The sequence below is a fragment of the Mercenaria mercenaria genome, chromosome 15 (genome assembly GCF_021730395.1).
Source record: "Mercenaria mercenaria strain notata chromosome 15, MADL_Memer_1, whole genome shotgun sequence".
Lineage (NCBI taxonomy): Eukaryota > Metazoa > Mollusca > Bivalvia > Venerida > Veneridae > Mercenaria > Mercenaria mercenaria.
Window position 1 is genome coordinate 59,673,401 of NC_069375.1, and position 13,913 is coordinate 59,687,313.

Below are 13,913 nucleotides of genomic sequence, written 5' to 3' on the forward strand. Positions count from 1 at the left end.
ATGCCGTCCAAAGAATTGATTCTGAAATGCTTGTACAGAAAAAAAAAGCATAATCCAAACAACTGATACGACAATCAGTACAAAGCGTTTACATTTTTTCATATCATTAATCAAGAAACAATAAGAGAAAACATGACAAAAACTACAATCTTTATACTGATGATACAAATGAATTATCCATTCTGTACTCAATGGTACAACAACATCTGTGAGATAAAATTGACATGGTTCTATACTTTTGTTTTCCTGGCGGATATCGAGTATGCTCCTTTGTACTGCTTTGTCATTATTGGTCTGGTATAATGTGGTGGTCATTATTTCTTATAAATTCTGTCTAGTTATAATGATTTATTAACCGAACTTGTATCCACGTGGATCTCATGCATGAAGAAAATTCTTGTAAATTAATAATATCCCTTTATTCATACTATCTCTATAACATTCGTTGCATCCTCGAGATCCAGTTAACTTTCAAAGAAAGAACGTATAGCTTCTCTGGTCCCAATCAGTTAAATAACTGAAATGTCATTGCTGAATTGTAAGACAATATTACAAGGATTTAAGTAGATATGAAAATATTGAACCAGTGCGAATGTGTAGTACAATTCGAGTGTGTATCTAAAGCAGCACCGAGGGTTAGTGCAGTTGTTGTGGAATGTGTACGCTGTAAATAAATACAATGTACATTTGATCACAGTACGTATTGCATGATATACATCCTTTTTACTAAATTATGCACATGTTGTCCTAACTATACATGTATTTGCAATATTTTCTCAGTATGTCTTCTCATTTACTTTAATGTAGGGATAAAGCATGTTTTCCGTGTGATAACGACTGCGTTTTATATGTATATATTCACTTTTCCCTTTACTTTATGTGCAATGACACTGTGTTAAAATATACGAATATATCGTAAATTGCCTTGTGTTTACAGAACTTGTTTTGACTGTGTTATATTTAAAGAAATACAAGGAGGTGTATATTATAATAACCAGCCTGTCCTGTTGATGAGCCCATAAAACGCCTTGAAAATGCTTAAAATGCTTGTTTTTGTGATTATCTCGCCCTTTCACTAACTGATGTTCAAATAAGAACGGACCTTCAATACATCATACCTTATCTCTTCAGCTAAATCCGCTATTACTTGTGATCTTTTCCTTTTAAAACTAAAACATAATGTTTCATTTGAACGACTATCATAAAACTTCTTTCCTATTCTTTTAATTGCCTTCGTTCCTGCAACTCTTTTCCATTCGGGTAGACAAGATCTAAAATGGTGGATAACAGCTGATTCATCCCATAAACGCTCGGACCTGAAGATAATAAGAAATGGTTAAAACGTTTTATTTTATTCTGACTGATGAAATAAGGTGGTCTAGTGGTAACACGCTTGACTGCCAATCCAGAGGTCCGCGGTTCGAATCCCGGTCCAGGGACTGGACATTTCAGAGATGCTATTGGGTGTCTTCCACCTGACTAAGAGGCCTGTACTGGTTCTTCCCAGGAAAGATGGCTTCTCGTGTATCGGTGCTATACACCGGGCACGTTAAAGGACCAAACCGTCTATTCGCAAAGAGCTAGGCCATGTTAGCTGAACTGTATCTCTCTCTGTTCTCTCTGGTCAGATCGCTCTGTGTCTGTACTAGTAGAGGATGAACTTCGCGCCCTGTGTGGCTGCATTTGCTATATGTTAAGCGCCTTTGAACGTGTTTATCATGAAAAGGGCGCTATATAAATCTGGTATAATAATAATAATAATAATGATAATAATAATAATGAAATACTGTGTTTTATCAGTGAGATTCACAGCTTATCACACACTGTAAATGCCGATCTACGTGTACATTGTGTATGAATTTTAAATTATTTGCTTAAAACAGGATGAAAATTGTAGTCGTAATTTCATCTTTATAGTATATTTCTTGATTCAAATTATTTTACTTCATGAGAATTTCATAAGGTTATGCAGCAAAATATGAAATAAAATGGAACTTTATGTTGTGTGCGTCTTTCTAACGTCATAACATGTCTGACGTCATGTCTGTTAACGCGCGTCTGTTCCCCGCGCGGAGATTAAAATTTGTTGCAAAATACACATCTCAACGTAATTAAGCATAAAATAAAAAGAAATTTGTTTGTTTTTCGTGAATATGGAATATATATCACCTCGAAGTGAGAAAAAAAATCACATTTTCACTTCTCAGTGAGATATATTCCATATTAACTCAAAACAAACAAATATCCCCTCTATATAAAACTCATTTGTGGTGGTGTGGAGTTATTTTACCACCGCTCATACTATTTTGTTTATATTATCTTTCATAACTATATTAGCCAACCATAAATATCTATCAAATAAACCATATATCTGATATCATAGAACAAAAGATGGCATAAAGTGTGCAGTTCGTTCGATCTTAAATCGGTTGATTCTTGTAATAACTACTGCTGTCTGGCATTGTGCATGAAGGATCAAGTTTATTTAGCACAATTATGTCGCTAATGATGCAATAAACAGTATAAAAACGTAACGCTTGTAGACTATAATCAATGGAAGACAAGCAGTCTAAGATAGAAGATTTTCGTTTGTTTCAGGACAAGCGTACTCAAGAAGGGTACAGTCACGAGTGAAAACTTAAAATCTGGTATTCACCGGTAAAAGTTGTTTCGATGTTACATACAAAACAAACATATTTTCTTTTTATTTTATGACATTTAAAAGGGTTCTTTTAAATTATACCAGTTCATTGACAAATTCCCAGCGACTACACAGGGATCCCGGATTTTCATTTTACTGTTACAGTAGAAATATAATATTACACCAAGGCAAGAGCTGTATTAGGTTTGCAGCCTGGTAAAATGCATCCATAAAAGGTAATATCTGATATTGCAAAAGCTGTGGTCTGGTAAAAAACTGGTGCATAGCTAAAAAAAATATATTGCAAGGCTAGAGCTTTTTTCATTTTATGTTTGGCATGCTTACATAAATTGCCAATCAGATAAGGATCATACGTAATCCAATAATATTTAATAGAGGGTGAACAAACTTACACATATCCAGGCTTTGTACGGCAGTTATGTGCCTTACACGAAGCAGGAATTATTCTGTCTGGCTTGAAAGCAAATTTCTGTCTGTTCCACATTGGGAGGGTACTGTTAACGTTTCTTCCAATGAACAAAGGATGAGTTGGATCGGTTTCATCCCAAGACTTTATATGCATCACTGTTTTGAAGTGCACTCCAGCCAATCTACTTCTTGAATCTAAAATTTCTGGCTTAAAAATACAAGTACAAACGGTATAGATAATCGCACTTAATTTGAAAGGCCGGTCTTTACATCTATATTTGAACTTGCTTACACCAAAAAGTAATATCAATGGTTTATTACTTCATACAAATACTTTGATTTCGTCTGAATTTCTAAAATTGTAAGCACAGCTTGTCTTATAAAACAATATAATATTCTTCTCTGTTAACATAAATACGATTGTTGCCTTCACTAATTAGAAAAGTATCCAATTTCCTAAAACAATGACTATATTACCTAAATTTTCTACCACTGAGTAAAATGAATAAATATTAACTGACTTTATATCATATTACTCATTTAAAGCCAGTTGAAGGGACGTTTGGAGAATTTTGTGTTAACGCAATTTTAGAATAAAGTCGTTCAATCTTGTGTATCGTTTTTTTTTTAAATGCTTTTGAATCTAATTGACTTGTAAATGCATTACAAAGACTTATATATATCTTTGAATCGAACCTTGCAATTTCACATTTTGTGGTATTAGAATTTCATCGGCATCAAGAAAGACAGCATATTTGTATACACTCATTCGCTCCTGACAATCGAGAATGGAAACTCCGTGCTCTGCCCATGCAAAATGAATATCACGAGGGTCCGTATCTGTATAAAACAAATTAATGACATTCTGTTATGAAGAATTTGATGGTAGGTTCTACTTGCCGAAATCATTTTATAGCCTATAGTTAGATTTTTTCAAACATTTCGATAACACTTACTGCCAATATTTCGCAATAATATAATTTTTGGTATTCTTTGACCTTTTTGTAGGAAGTGCTGTTTACAGTTTTAAAGAAAATATCAACAGCATTGTAGCTTGTCATAATACGATTTCTGAATGCTGAGAAAAAAAGAAAACTACTTTTACACTGACCGTTTTCTGGAACATCAAAAGGAATAGCTTTAGCAAAGTTCTTTTTTTTTGTAATACTTTATGACTTCCTTTGCTTCTGCGTTCAAGTCACGGTGTATATAACAGAATATCTTATTAATCCCAAGCAGCCGCTGAGCTTCAAACTATTCTATCAGAAATCCAGCATCTAATGATCCATACATGATTTTCGCACATAGTGCTGTCCCATTTATTTTCCGATTTGGAATATTTTCTGCATCTATATAGTGATCAGTATTGTTAGTACAAACGTCGTCGACCTCAACAATCGAAACTTTTGTCACAGGGCCCTTATTGGAATCCTGAATGGGACACACGCACTGTAAAACATCGAACAAATCTCTTTCGGATTCTTTAAAACTGTTCCGACGTTCTGCTGGTCCCGAAGAAATGCCACCATTCTCGTGATAAAAACAACAAGAGAGTGGCCCGTACCTAGGTTTACTGTTTACAGGTGCATACCATCCTGTTACAACAATACCATTTCTGACTCCTTTTAAACCTGTTCTATTATTCTCGTCTAATTTTGACTTGAAAACTGCAGATAGAAGGTAAGCCTTTGTTCCAGAAACCTTCACAAATGCTGGCATCGCAGGGGCAGAGCTTTGACTTTGTCTCTCTTTGAAAATATTTGATGTATTTAAGTCGATGTCAACCATTGGCTTCTTGAAATAAAAACAAATTTTATAAACGCTTTGAAATACAAGCATGCAAAATACTGTACAATCACATATTTTGCTGCCTAAACATTTACGAATTAGAACTATTGCGTATGTTCTCAAAGTTTCATATTCGCCAGATTATAAAACATTATCCTGCTTGCTTCGGCATTTCTATGTGCTGGGTGTCCGTTAAAGTTACACATCATAAAGCGTTATCTATATGTTTTAAACAAATACCGCAAAGATCGATTGCTATTTATTGTATGGAAGTTTTTGCCCCTTTAATTACCTATAATTCTTGACGACCTGTAATCTCCAAAGGTCACAGATGTCAATGTTTATTTTAAAAAAAAACACACTACAACCACAAATATAAACATATTCATTCTAAATCATACGTTTATTTGCTTTATTCGTCTTAATACTATACCATTCTACAGTTGTTAGTAAAACACAAAACATATCCACTTTTCGTACATTTGACCGTTTCTATTTGATATGTTGAGGAAAGCTTGTTTAATGATGAGACTTTTTTGACTTTCATTACACTTATGATTAATATTTATGCGGGGATTAATGTTCGTGAGATGAGGGACCTCACAGGTATATCGAAACTAAACTATCGCAGAAATTTCTGTTTTTACAGTAATATATCGGCTGACTTGTGAATGTGTGTATTATAGTTAATACAGTTATTTTTAAAGCAAACTAATATATTCATTCATTTACGGTACAATATTTATACAAATCAATTCTTTGGTAAGATGAATCAAATGCTAAACACGATCTGGCGCGAAAGCATTTGAAATCATGAAATTAACTTGACAATGTTATAAGAGTGGTAATGACGAATCGTTATAAACATCGTTTAACGTAGATATCTTTTTACTTACTATAAACTCAAAACCAAAATAGATTCCACCATGAACGATGTACACATAAACAACTATAAAGCCTATACAAATCGTCCCTAGTAGTAACCATCTGTAAAACTCCATGTTTCACGTTATTAAAGTAGGTCAATAATCTAAATTGTTCATAATTCGTCTAAAATAATATTAAGTACAGAGATTGTTTCACTTGTGCGATTTTAAAAGTCAATGTAAAATACTTGCACAGACATACAATAGATAGGTTCCACCACGACAGTTATATTGTATAATTGTAACACTCCATTTAAAGATATAATCTGTTTAGCCCCGAAAGTAAAACAAAACACACAGAGTGAATGAATGAAGGCTTTGAAATATGAGACCGCTAATGACTACATTGTTTTATACAATGTAAACAAATAAATGCATTTTGAACAAAATGTCAGTTTATCTCATATTATATGAAACTAGATAGCCAATGTTATAATTACATTATGTAAATAAAATAAAATATTAAATAAATGTTACAGACTAATCTGTATTTTCATAAATAGAAAAAAATAGCTTTTAGATTATTTGTTTTATCTCCTTTTATAAAAGATCATACTGAAAATAAAATCAGAAAAAAAAAACATTTCTATTTTCAATCAACTTCCAACTTTGTACAACTTTTTATGTTGCATAACTATGTCTGTCACTTCAGCCGATGTATACACACAATGTATAGGTCACATGGTTCAGACAGTGAGCACACTGTTGAATATTTTTTACCCGGTATGTGTTACGTCGCGTCTTTTGCCATTGGGTATGTAAATATCATTTTAAACATATTATAGATTTCTATTTTCGCTAAGAGTTGAATTCTTTTAGAACGAGTATTTGAATGAAATACAAACTAAATAGTAAATATCGTTTTAATTTGGGGTTTCATAAACTTTTACATAAATCCATGTACTATATCTATATACTATATATATAATTATATATATATAAGATGGACGTTTACTATTTATGTTTGGATATTTGATCCCCAAAACTCTCGTCATTCTGTTTGTCTGTTGGCTAATCAAACTAATTTAGCTAGAGGACCTGTCCATGAACTTACTAGTGACGTAGTTACAGATCAAAGGAATAGCTTGTAGTAAATGATTTAAAACTATTAGAATAATATTCTGATGATAAAACAGAAAACACTTAAAAATGACACACTATTTCAAAAATTATATTTCTGACAAGATGTTTTATGTACATATATATAAAATGTATGTGAGATCAATTCATACATATCTGAAAACTTATTTCCTGTTCTGGAAATTATTTATGAAGTACATTTTTCTTAATATGCATGCAATTGTATTTACTTATTAAAATACCCCCGTAATTATCGAAATACGTTTGCACACCACGACCATTTTCTACGAGTGACAGTTCGAATGGATTGTTCCTTTGATTGCGATACAATACATAGGTATTCATCATCCTTGTGTACAGTAAAATAATTAAGGCGGCTGTATATCACAGTTGATATTATGTTAAATTTATCAGTGGGATGATCATACTTCGAAACTTGAGATTATGGAAATTATTCCTCAAAGATTTTAAAGATGACCTTCACTTTGGGAGCATCGTTTTAGTTGTTTGAGGTAACCCATGTGATCATTTAAATTAATTTACTATATTTTCTCTCAGCTTCATTTCAGTCTTTACAGATTCAGCATAGTTCATGACCGTGCCAGAGAAAAGTGAGCATTAACCAAAACAGGAGAAAGGAAATTCACCAAGTTCTTGCATTTGTATAGGCAAACTTTTCACATAAAAATCTTTCCTATGAAATTGATCAGATCTATTTTGAACGGTATTATTTTGATCAGGACATCTGTGTCATACGTTTCGTTTGATATTCTAACTGAAACTAATTGAATGAGGATTATTATGATGTATAATTGCCTTAAATGGTAAAAGATAGCTCACCTATCAAATGTATAATGACTGGTTTAAAAAAGCTTTCCTGTATAATTAAAAAAAAATGCCTTTGTAATATACAAGAAAACACCCAATTCTGCATTATTCTGTATATTTCATGACATAATGATATTCTGTTGTGTTCGTCTATAAACTGACTACAAGATGTTCGTTAGTTTATTTCTCTAAAGAGTACCGCTCGGTGAGTTGTGCTGCTCCATTGAATACCCCTGATAGAGATACAGTAATTATATTAGTCTGCAATAAGAAGCGTTTTACAGACCCTGTTTGTAACATTAAGTCTAATGTAAATCAAATAACACTGTCAATCAATGATTTTCAATTTCCACTAAAATCAGTTATTTAATATCATACAAATATACTTATATCATATGTTTTATTTCTTCGTCTTCGGAACTTTTAAACTAAATAACGTATTCAGTAAAGGGCCCGATGCAATGACAAGCTGAGCATGAAATTGCAATGGCGTGCAAGAAGTTATGCGGATCATGAAAATATGTTCGAAGACGGTTTTGCCAAGTCTTCAGGAAATCTTAAAATGTTACTATTAAAAAGTCTTAAAGTGACTAACCATTAGTTTTTGAAAAGTCAAATTGTAACTTGATAAATGTAATCAACATATTAATTAGCTTGTGCTATTGTCATGGCGCTCTAGGTAAATCGTCATTAGTATCATGTTTGGTCCGTTTGACTACTAGTTTGTGCCGCGGATAAATGAAATTACATGTTGTAAGATTCACTTATTGTCACTATGTCCTTGATGTATAGGACATGCCTTTTCTATGCATGTATACAAATGCTTATTTTACGCTATGTATTTTTAAGGCAGAGCGGCAAACACATAAAAGTAAGATATTGGACGCTCTAATCAGTACTGTAAAATCCAAATACAGGCAAGTTATATGTTTATTTATATTCCTAAGGATGACACGGTCAGAACACGAACGCATTAAAGACACTTGTTCTTGTTTTCTGGTTCGCTGCAACGATACGCAAGTACAGAATGTACCGCTTTTATTCCATTTTCGAATCGCAAAACGATATGCAGATTCAGATTTTGCAAACGTATGTTCTAATTTAAGATAAAAATTAAATGCAAGAACTGAAGACACTTACAAACATTTCAGAGACACCGTAACGATATGAAAATACTCGTACATTATGATAACAATTTACTATAATAATTTTTGACGCAACGAAACAAATGTATTTGTACGGACATTAAAGACAATCGTTTTCACTTGTTTTACAGATACCTCAACGATACGCAAATATTTGTACAGACGTCAAAGATACACATTTTCAATCCTTTGAGTCATCGTAACAATACTACAGATACATACATTAATTGATAATACTTATATACAATTATTTTGAGTCACTACGACAATGCACAAAAACTTTCACATGTCATATTCTTTCCAAGTATCATATCATGCAAAAAAAATGGTTTAAGAATCTTAAAATGAAAGTAATAGATAATAGATTATTCGGCCTTTGAGGTCACTTGAATGTATGGCGCTTTTTTATGCAGCCGTATCTGTGTGTATCGTTATATGGGCAACACTGTAAATATGGTGTGATAAGCAAATTTAGGATAATAAGTATACCTCTCAGGAGACCATCATTATTTTGTGTCTATAAACTGTTTGCTTTTCAGTATGTTATCGTAGAGAAGAAAGTGAGAAAAGAATGTTAATAAAGCTGGTAAATTTTAGAGATGCTTGTGATAAAAAACCCATAAAGTGTATAACCAGTGCTGCATTAACAAAAATTCCATAGAAAACAATTTATAGATCCAAATCTTAAATTGTAGCATGTGGACATTCTTTAAAGTTACAGAAAAAAAACAACATATTTATTCAACGTCAACACATGCTTAAGACACTCATCCCAAACAGTGTCAAAACTTATTTACAGACAATGTGTTTATAAATTAAGAGTAACATAGTACAGCAAAGGACCCTGCTGCAATAAAATAAATACCTATTACAAGTTCTTGAGATTTGGAACAGTTTAAGTATACATATTGGTAAGTGTAAATATTTCCATTCTGGTTGAGAATTACTGTGGATATGCATTACTGTGTCTTACTTTGTTATTTCATTGTAATTATCAAAACCAAGGCACCATCACTGGTCCTCTTTTGCAATCATAATGCATTTCTCTTTACGCAGTCAAAGTTGTATTTGACCGTTCTACGGGTGAAATGAGCTGCTATGTGTAAACAGTTTACAACATGTACCATAAACCATGAATAGCATCTAGAAACAGGATAGCATTTAATTGTCCACTTGAGCATGTTTAACAGCTTAATTGCTCAGAAAATTGGATATATAATTTTGAGGAGATCATTTTGAGATCAAGATAGCCAAAACAATAATGATCAAAGCAGTTACCAATTGGTTGAAGGATTATGTATTTAAACTTTCAAAGAATACAGCATTCTGAAATATAGCAAAGATATTGAAAAATCGGACAATTCACCAATCTGTAAAAAAGACCCTTTAGAACTAAAGAACACAACCAAGAAATATAATAGCCTGAACAAATCTGTTCATTATGCAACACCTTACATGCCCCTTAGCACCAGCTTAAGCGCAATTCTGTTTAAGTAAAATTGAAACTACTCCGTGATTCTTATAAGTACAGGAAAATATAACACCATGTTCAAGTACGTGGTGACATTTTTAAAGGTGATATTGAGCATTACATTATACATATTGTCAAATAGCTCATTTTCTTATTTCACTTACTCGTACTTTAAGGTGTTAGAGACCTTACAGTAATTTTTATAAAAATAGCATTTGCTTAGTATATTATTGAAGATGATCGCGTTTTGCACTGTGTTGCAATTATTAAACAACTTTTACTGTGCCGTGTTTTATAAATTTTACATAACTTATGGTATCTCCTCAAGCTCAGGTAAAGACACATTTCAAAGTTATTGCTACTATCCAAAACGTTTACAGATAACTCATTTTACCATTAATTTTAATAAAAGAAACATCAAACTATTGGCAAACAATTAAAAAACACAAAATAAGAATGTCAGTATCATATTTTTTTAGGGTGTCTCAAGTAAACGAATTTAATGAGACAGAATTCTAACTTCAACATTGAAAAAAAATAAAGCCGAATTTTGTGTTTCTGTTTGGAATTTTGCTTACTTCGTTAAAAAATAACCTTAAGTTTGGACAGACGTAAGCCCTACCTAAATTTCTTCCACGATATGTTATCTAAAGAGTGAAAGCAAAATTATATAGCACCTTTACTGCATGTAACTCAATATTTTTAAAGATGTGTAACTTTACTCCTTCTGTTTTTTTTTTTGTTTTTTTTTTTTTTTTTTTTTTTTTGGTGAAGCAAAGCTTCTTTTATTCATATAAGTTATTTATACATACATACATACAACAATGATACACAAGTCAAATACAGTTTCATTGCCATAAATGAAAATAAATATGTATTTTCTAGATATCAACTTAGATGTTGTCACAAACCTTATTGAAAAAAGTTATATTAACATTTTTGAACTTATAATAATGATGCATGATTTCGAATTCTGATCTAAAAACTTTATATATATCATATTCTATCGTCCAGTTTTCACTAGCAAAATACGATTTATAAATGCTAAACCCGACTATGGTTAAAAATATGTTAATAAAGTTTGTATCCGAAAATTAAACTTTTTATGTTGCGCATATTTCTTTCAATTCCACACTTATAAAGCAGATTTTGTATTTTTGTCCAGAATATATCTACTGTTGTACATTTAATGAAAAGATGTTCGTAATCTTCTAGGACTCTGCATTTAACGCACAGAGGAGTTTCAGAAATTTTCCAGGAGTATCGTACGCCTCCGCTTGTAAATATTTTATTTATAACTCTAAATTTAAATTGTTTATGTCGGTTATCTGGAATTCTTTTTATAAATTGATATACACTGTCCCATTCCATTTCTTCGTTTATTTTAGTTGACCAGTACTTATGAGTAATCGGTTTTGTAGATATTGTTTTGACTAATATTTGGTAAATTTCTTTGGTATCAAGCGTTTCTAAAGATTTTCCTTTAACTTTTAAAATTCTATCAGTTTTTACTTTTGTTTTAGTCGAATTTTCAGATTTGAGCTTTTGCTTCCATGATTTTGGTATAGCCTGGAAAATCTTATTCAATTCAGCTAAACAGTTTCTTTTGTCTGTCAGCTTATTCAGTATAATATTTTGATCAATTTCTCCTTTTGTGTTTATTATATCATTCACGAATAAAATATTTGAGTTAATCCAACTTTCAAAAAATAAACATTTATTATTTATGTGTATGAAACTGTTACCCCATAACATTTGTCTTCTTACCCAAACGAATGTCTTTATTTCCGGATGTTTTTCTAAGTTTTTTACCTTCAGCCAGAGTTCTATTAAGTTTTTATAAAAATCTGAAATATTGTTTAGTTGAATACTTTTCACACTGTTCAAATTGCATTGAAAAATTAGAAAGTCTTTTCCAAAATTTTCTAAGTAGTAATTTGGAATGATTTTCCAACTTGCATTATTATCATCTGTCAGCGCTTTGACCCATTTTAGTTTTATGGCAGTAATATAGGATTCAATGTCTATCATATCTATTCCACCACATTCTTTAGCACCAATAAGTGTGGTTCGTTTTATTTTTTCTCTTTTATTATCCCACAGAAACTTGAATATCAATGTATTTATATCTTTTATTATTTCTTTTGGTACAACTAGAGAATGAAATAAATACGTGAATTTTGGTATTAGTAGAGATTTTATGATCTGAACTTTGCCATAAATGGTCATCTTACGTTTACTCCATCCTTCTGTTTAAGTAGTCTGTAAAAGAAGTATAAACTTACTAGAAAGAAAGGAGAATAAGGAGCTGTTTAGGTCGCTGACTGCTGACTTAAAAAATCACTGCTCTTCAACGAGCTAGGTTCGAGCCTCACAACTAATGATGATGTTGTTTCATAAAGATTCATAAAGCGGCACGTGTGAAAAGGATGTTTAAATGTATTTCTTTAATTGTACCTGCAAAAAGACCCTGCAAGAGGTCATGTGCATACATTGAACAAATTTGATAGGAGACCTTATGATGATTCCACAGGAAAAAAAGCTACGAGACTTTAGGCTCCAGTGGCCCCTAATGGGGGCCATACACTGATGCGACAGAGGGTTGATAAGGATCTATCAAGCTGTTCAAAGAAGGAAGGTGTAAAGAAATATTTCATTCCGTACATACAACGAACTCTAGCAGGGACCAAGTTCATGATCGTTTGTATATAGCCTAATAATGATGTTATAGATAGACAAAGTTTGATGAAGCTTCCCTGTACAGTTCATGAGAAGTCACTTTAAAGGCTTTTCATTCACTGGTTATAGAGGCCCGAAAAATTAGGCAAAATGCACACATTTGCATATATTTGGGAAAGAAGTTAAAATGACGTAAACGATAGAGTTTGAGGAAGATTTACCGAGCATTTCTCGAGAAGTTGTTTAAAAGTGTTCTTGCTTAGCTCGGATATCCCCAAATAGCCGTCTGGCTCCCACATTTGAAAAAATTTAGGACAGGACAAAAGACGTTAGAATGATGCTATCAATCGGTTCATGAACAGAAGCACTTTAAGGGTATTTCAATCGCTACAAGCGAAACCTTGAAAAAGGCAAACTTCCCACTTTTAAACAAAGTTACGAAAGGACAGAATAATGATGCTAGAAACCAAACATTGACGAAGAGCGATCACACGTTACATGAGAAGAGGTTGTCTTAAGATGTTTTTCCTAATGTTAGATATGGTGCCACCTAAAAGGAACCAACTATCCATATCAGTATCAAATGAGAGAGATTTTTGTGAGGATGCTACAGCTCAAGGCTAATGTAAATTCAACAGTTTTAGAGAGTATGTTGAAGTTAAAAGAAAACAATTTAAAAGTAGAACAAAAAAGAAATTTCTGTGAAATTATTTTGAATCATGCAATCAGATTTTTAATGTTTCCATTTAAGAGCAATTTACACATTATATACAATTTATAATGTTATATAGTTTACAAATGGAATGGAAATATATTGTAAATATAAGAAATGAAACTATTTTTTTTTCGATGTCCATGCGAAATGAACGACAGAGTAGGATTTTGCATGAACTCCGAAAAAAAAAATCATTTCATTTTTTAAATGA

General features: G+C 32.0%; 1 protein-coding gene across 1 annotated transcript; it reads right to left on the reverse strand.

Moving 5' to 3' along the window:
- Positions 1-4,187: 4,187 nt before the first annotated feature.
- On the reverse strand, positions 4,188-6,015 carry LOC128549102 (uncharacterized). Its single transcript, XM_053525351.1, has 2 exons — positions 5,755-6,015; positions 4,188-4,864 (listed from the first exon to the last, which is right to left on the reverse strand). The coding sequence occupies exons 1-2, from the start codon at positions 5,857-5,859 to the stop codon at positions 4,325-4,327; spliced, it is 645 nt and encodes a 214-aa protein (XP_053381326.1). The 5' UTR covers positions 5,860-6,015; the 3' UTR covers positions 4,188-4,324.
- Positions 6,016-13,913: the final 7,898 nt, after the last annotated feature.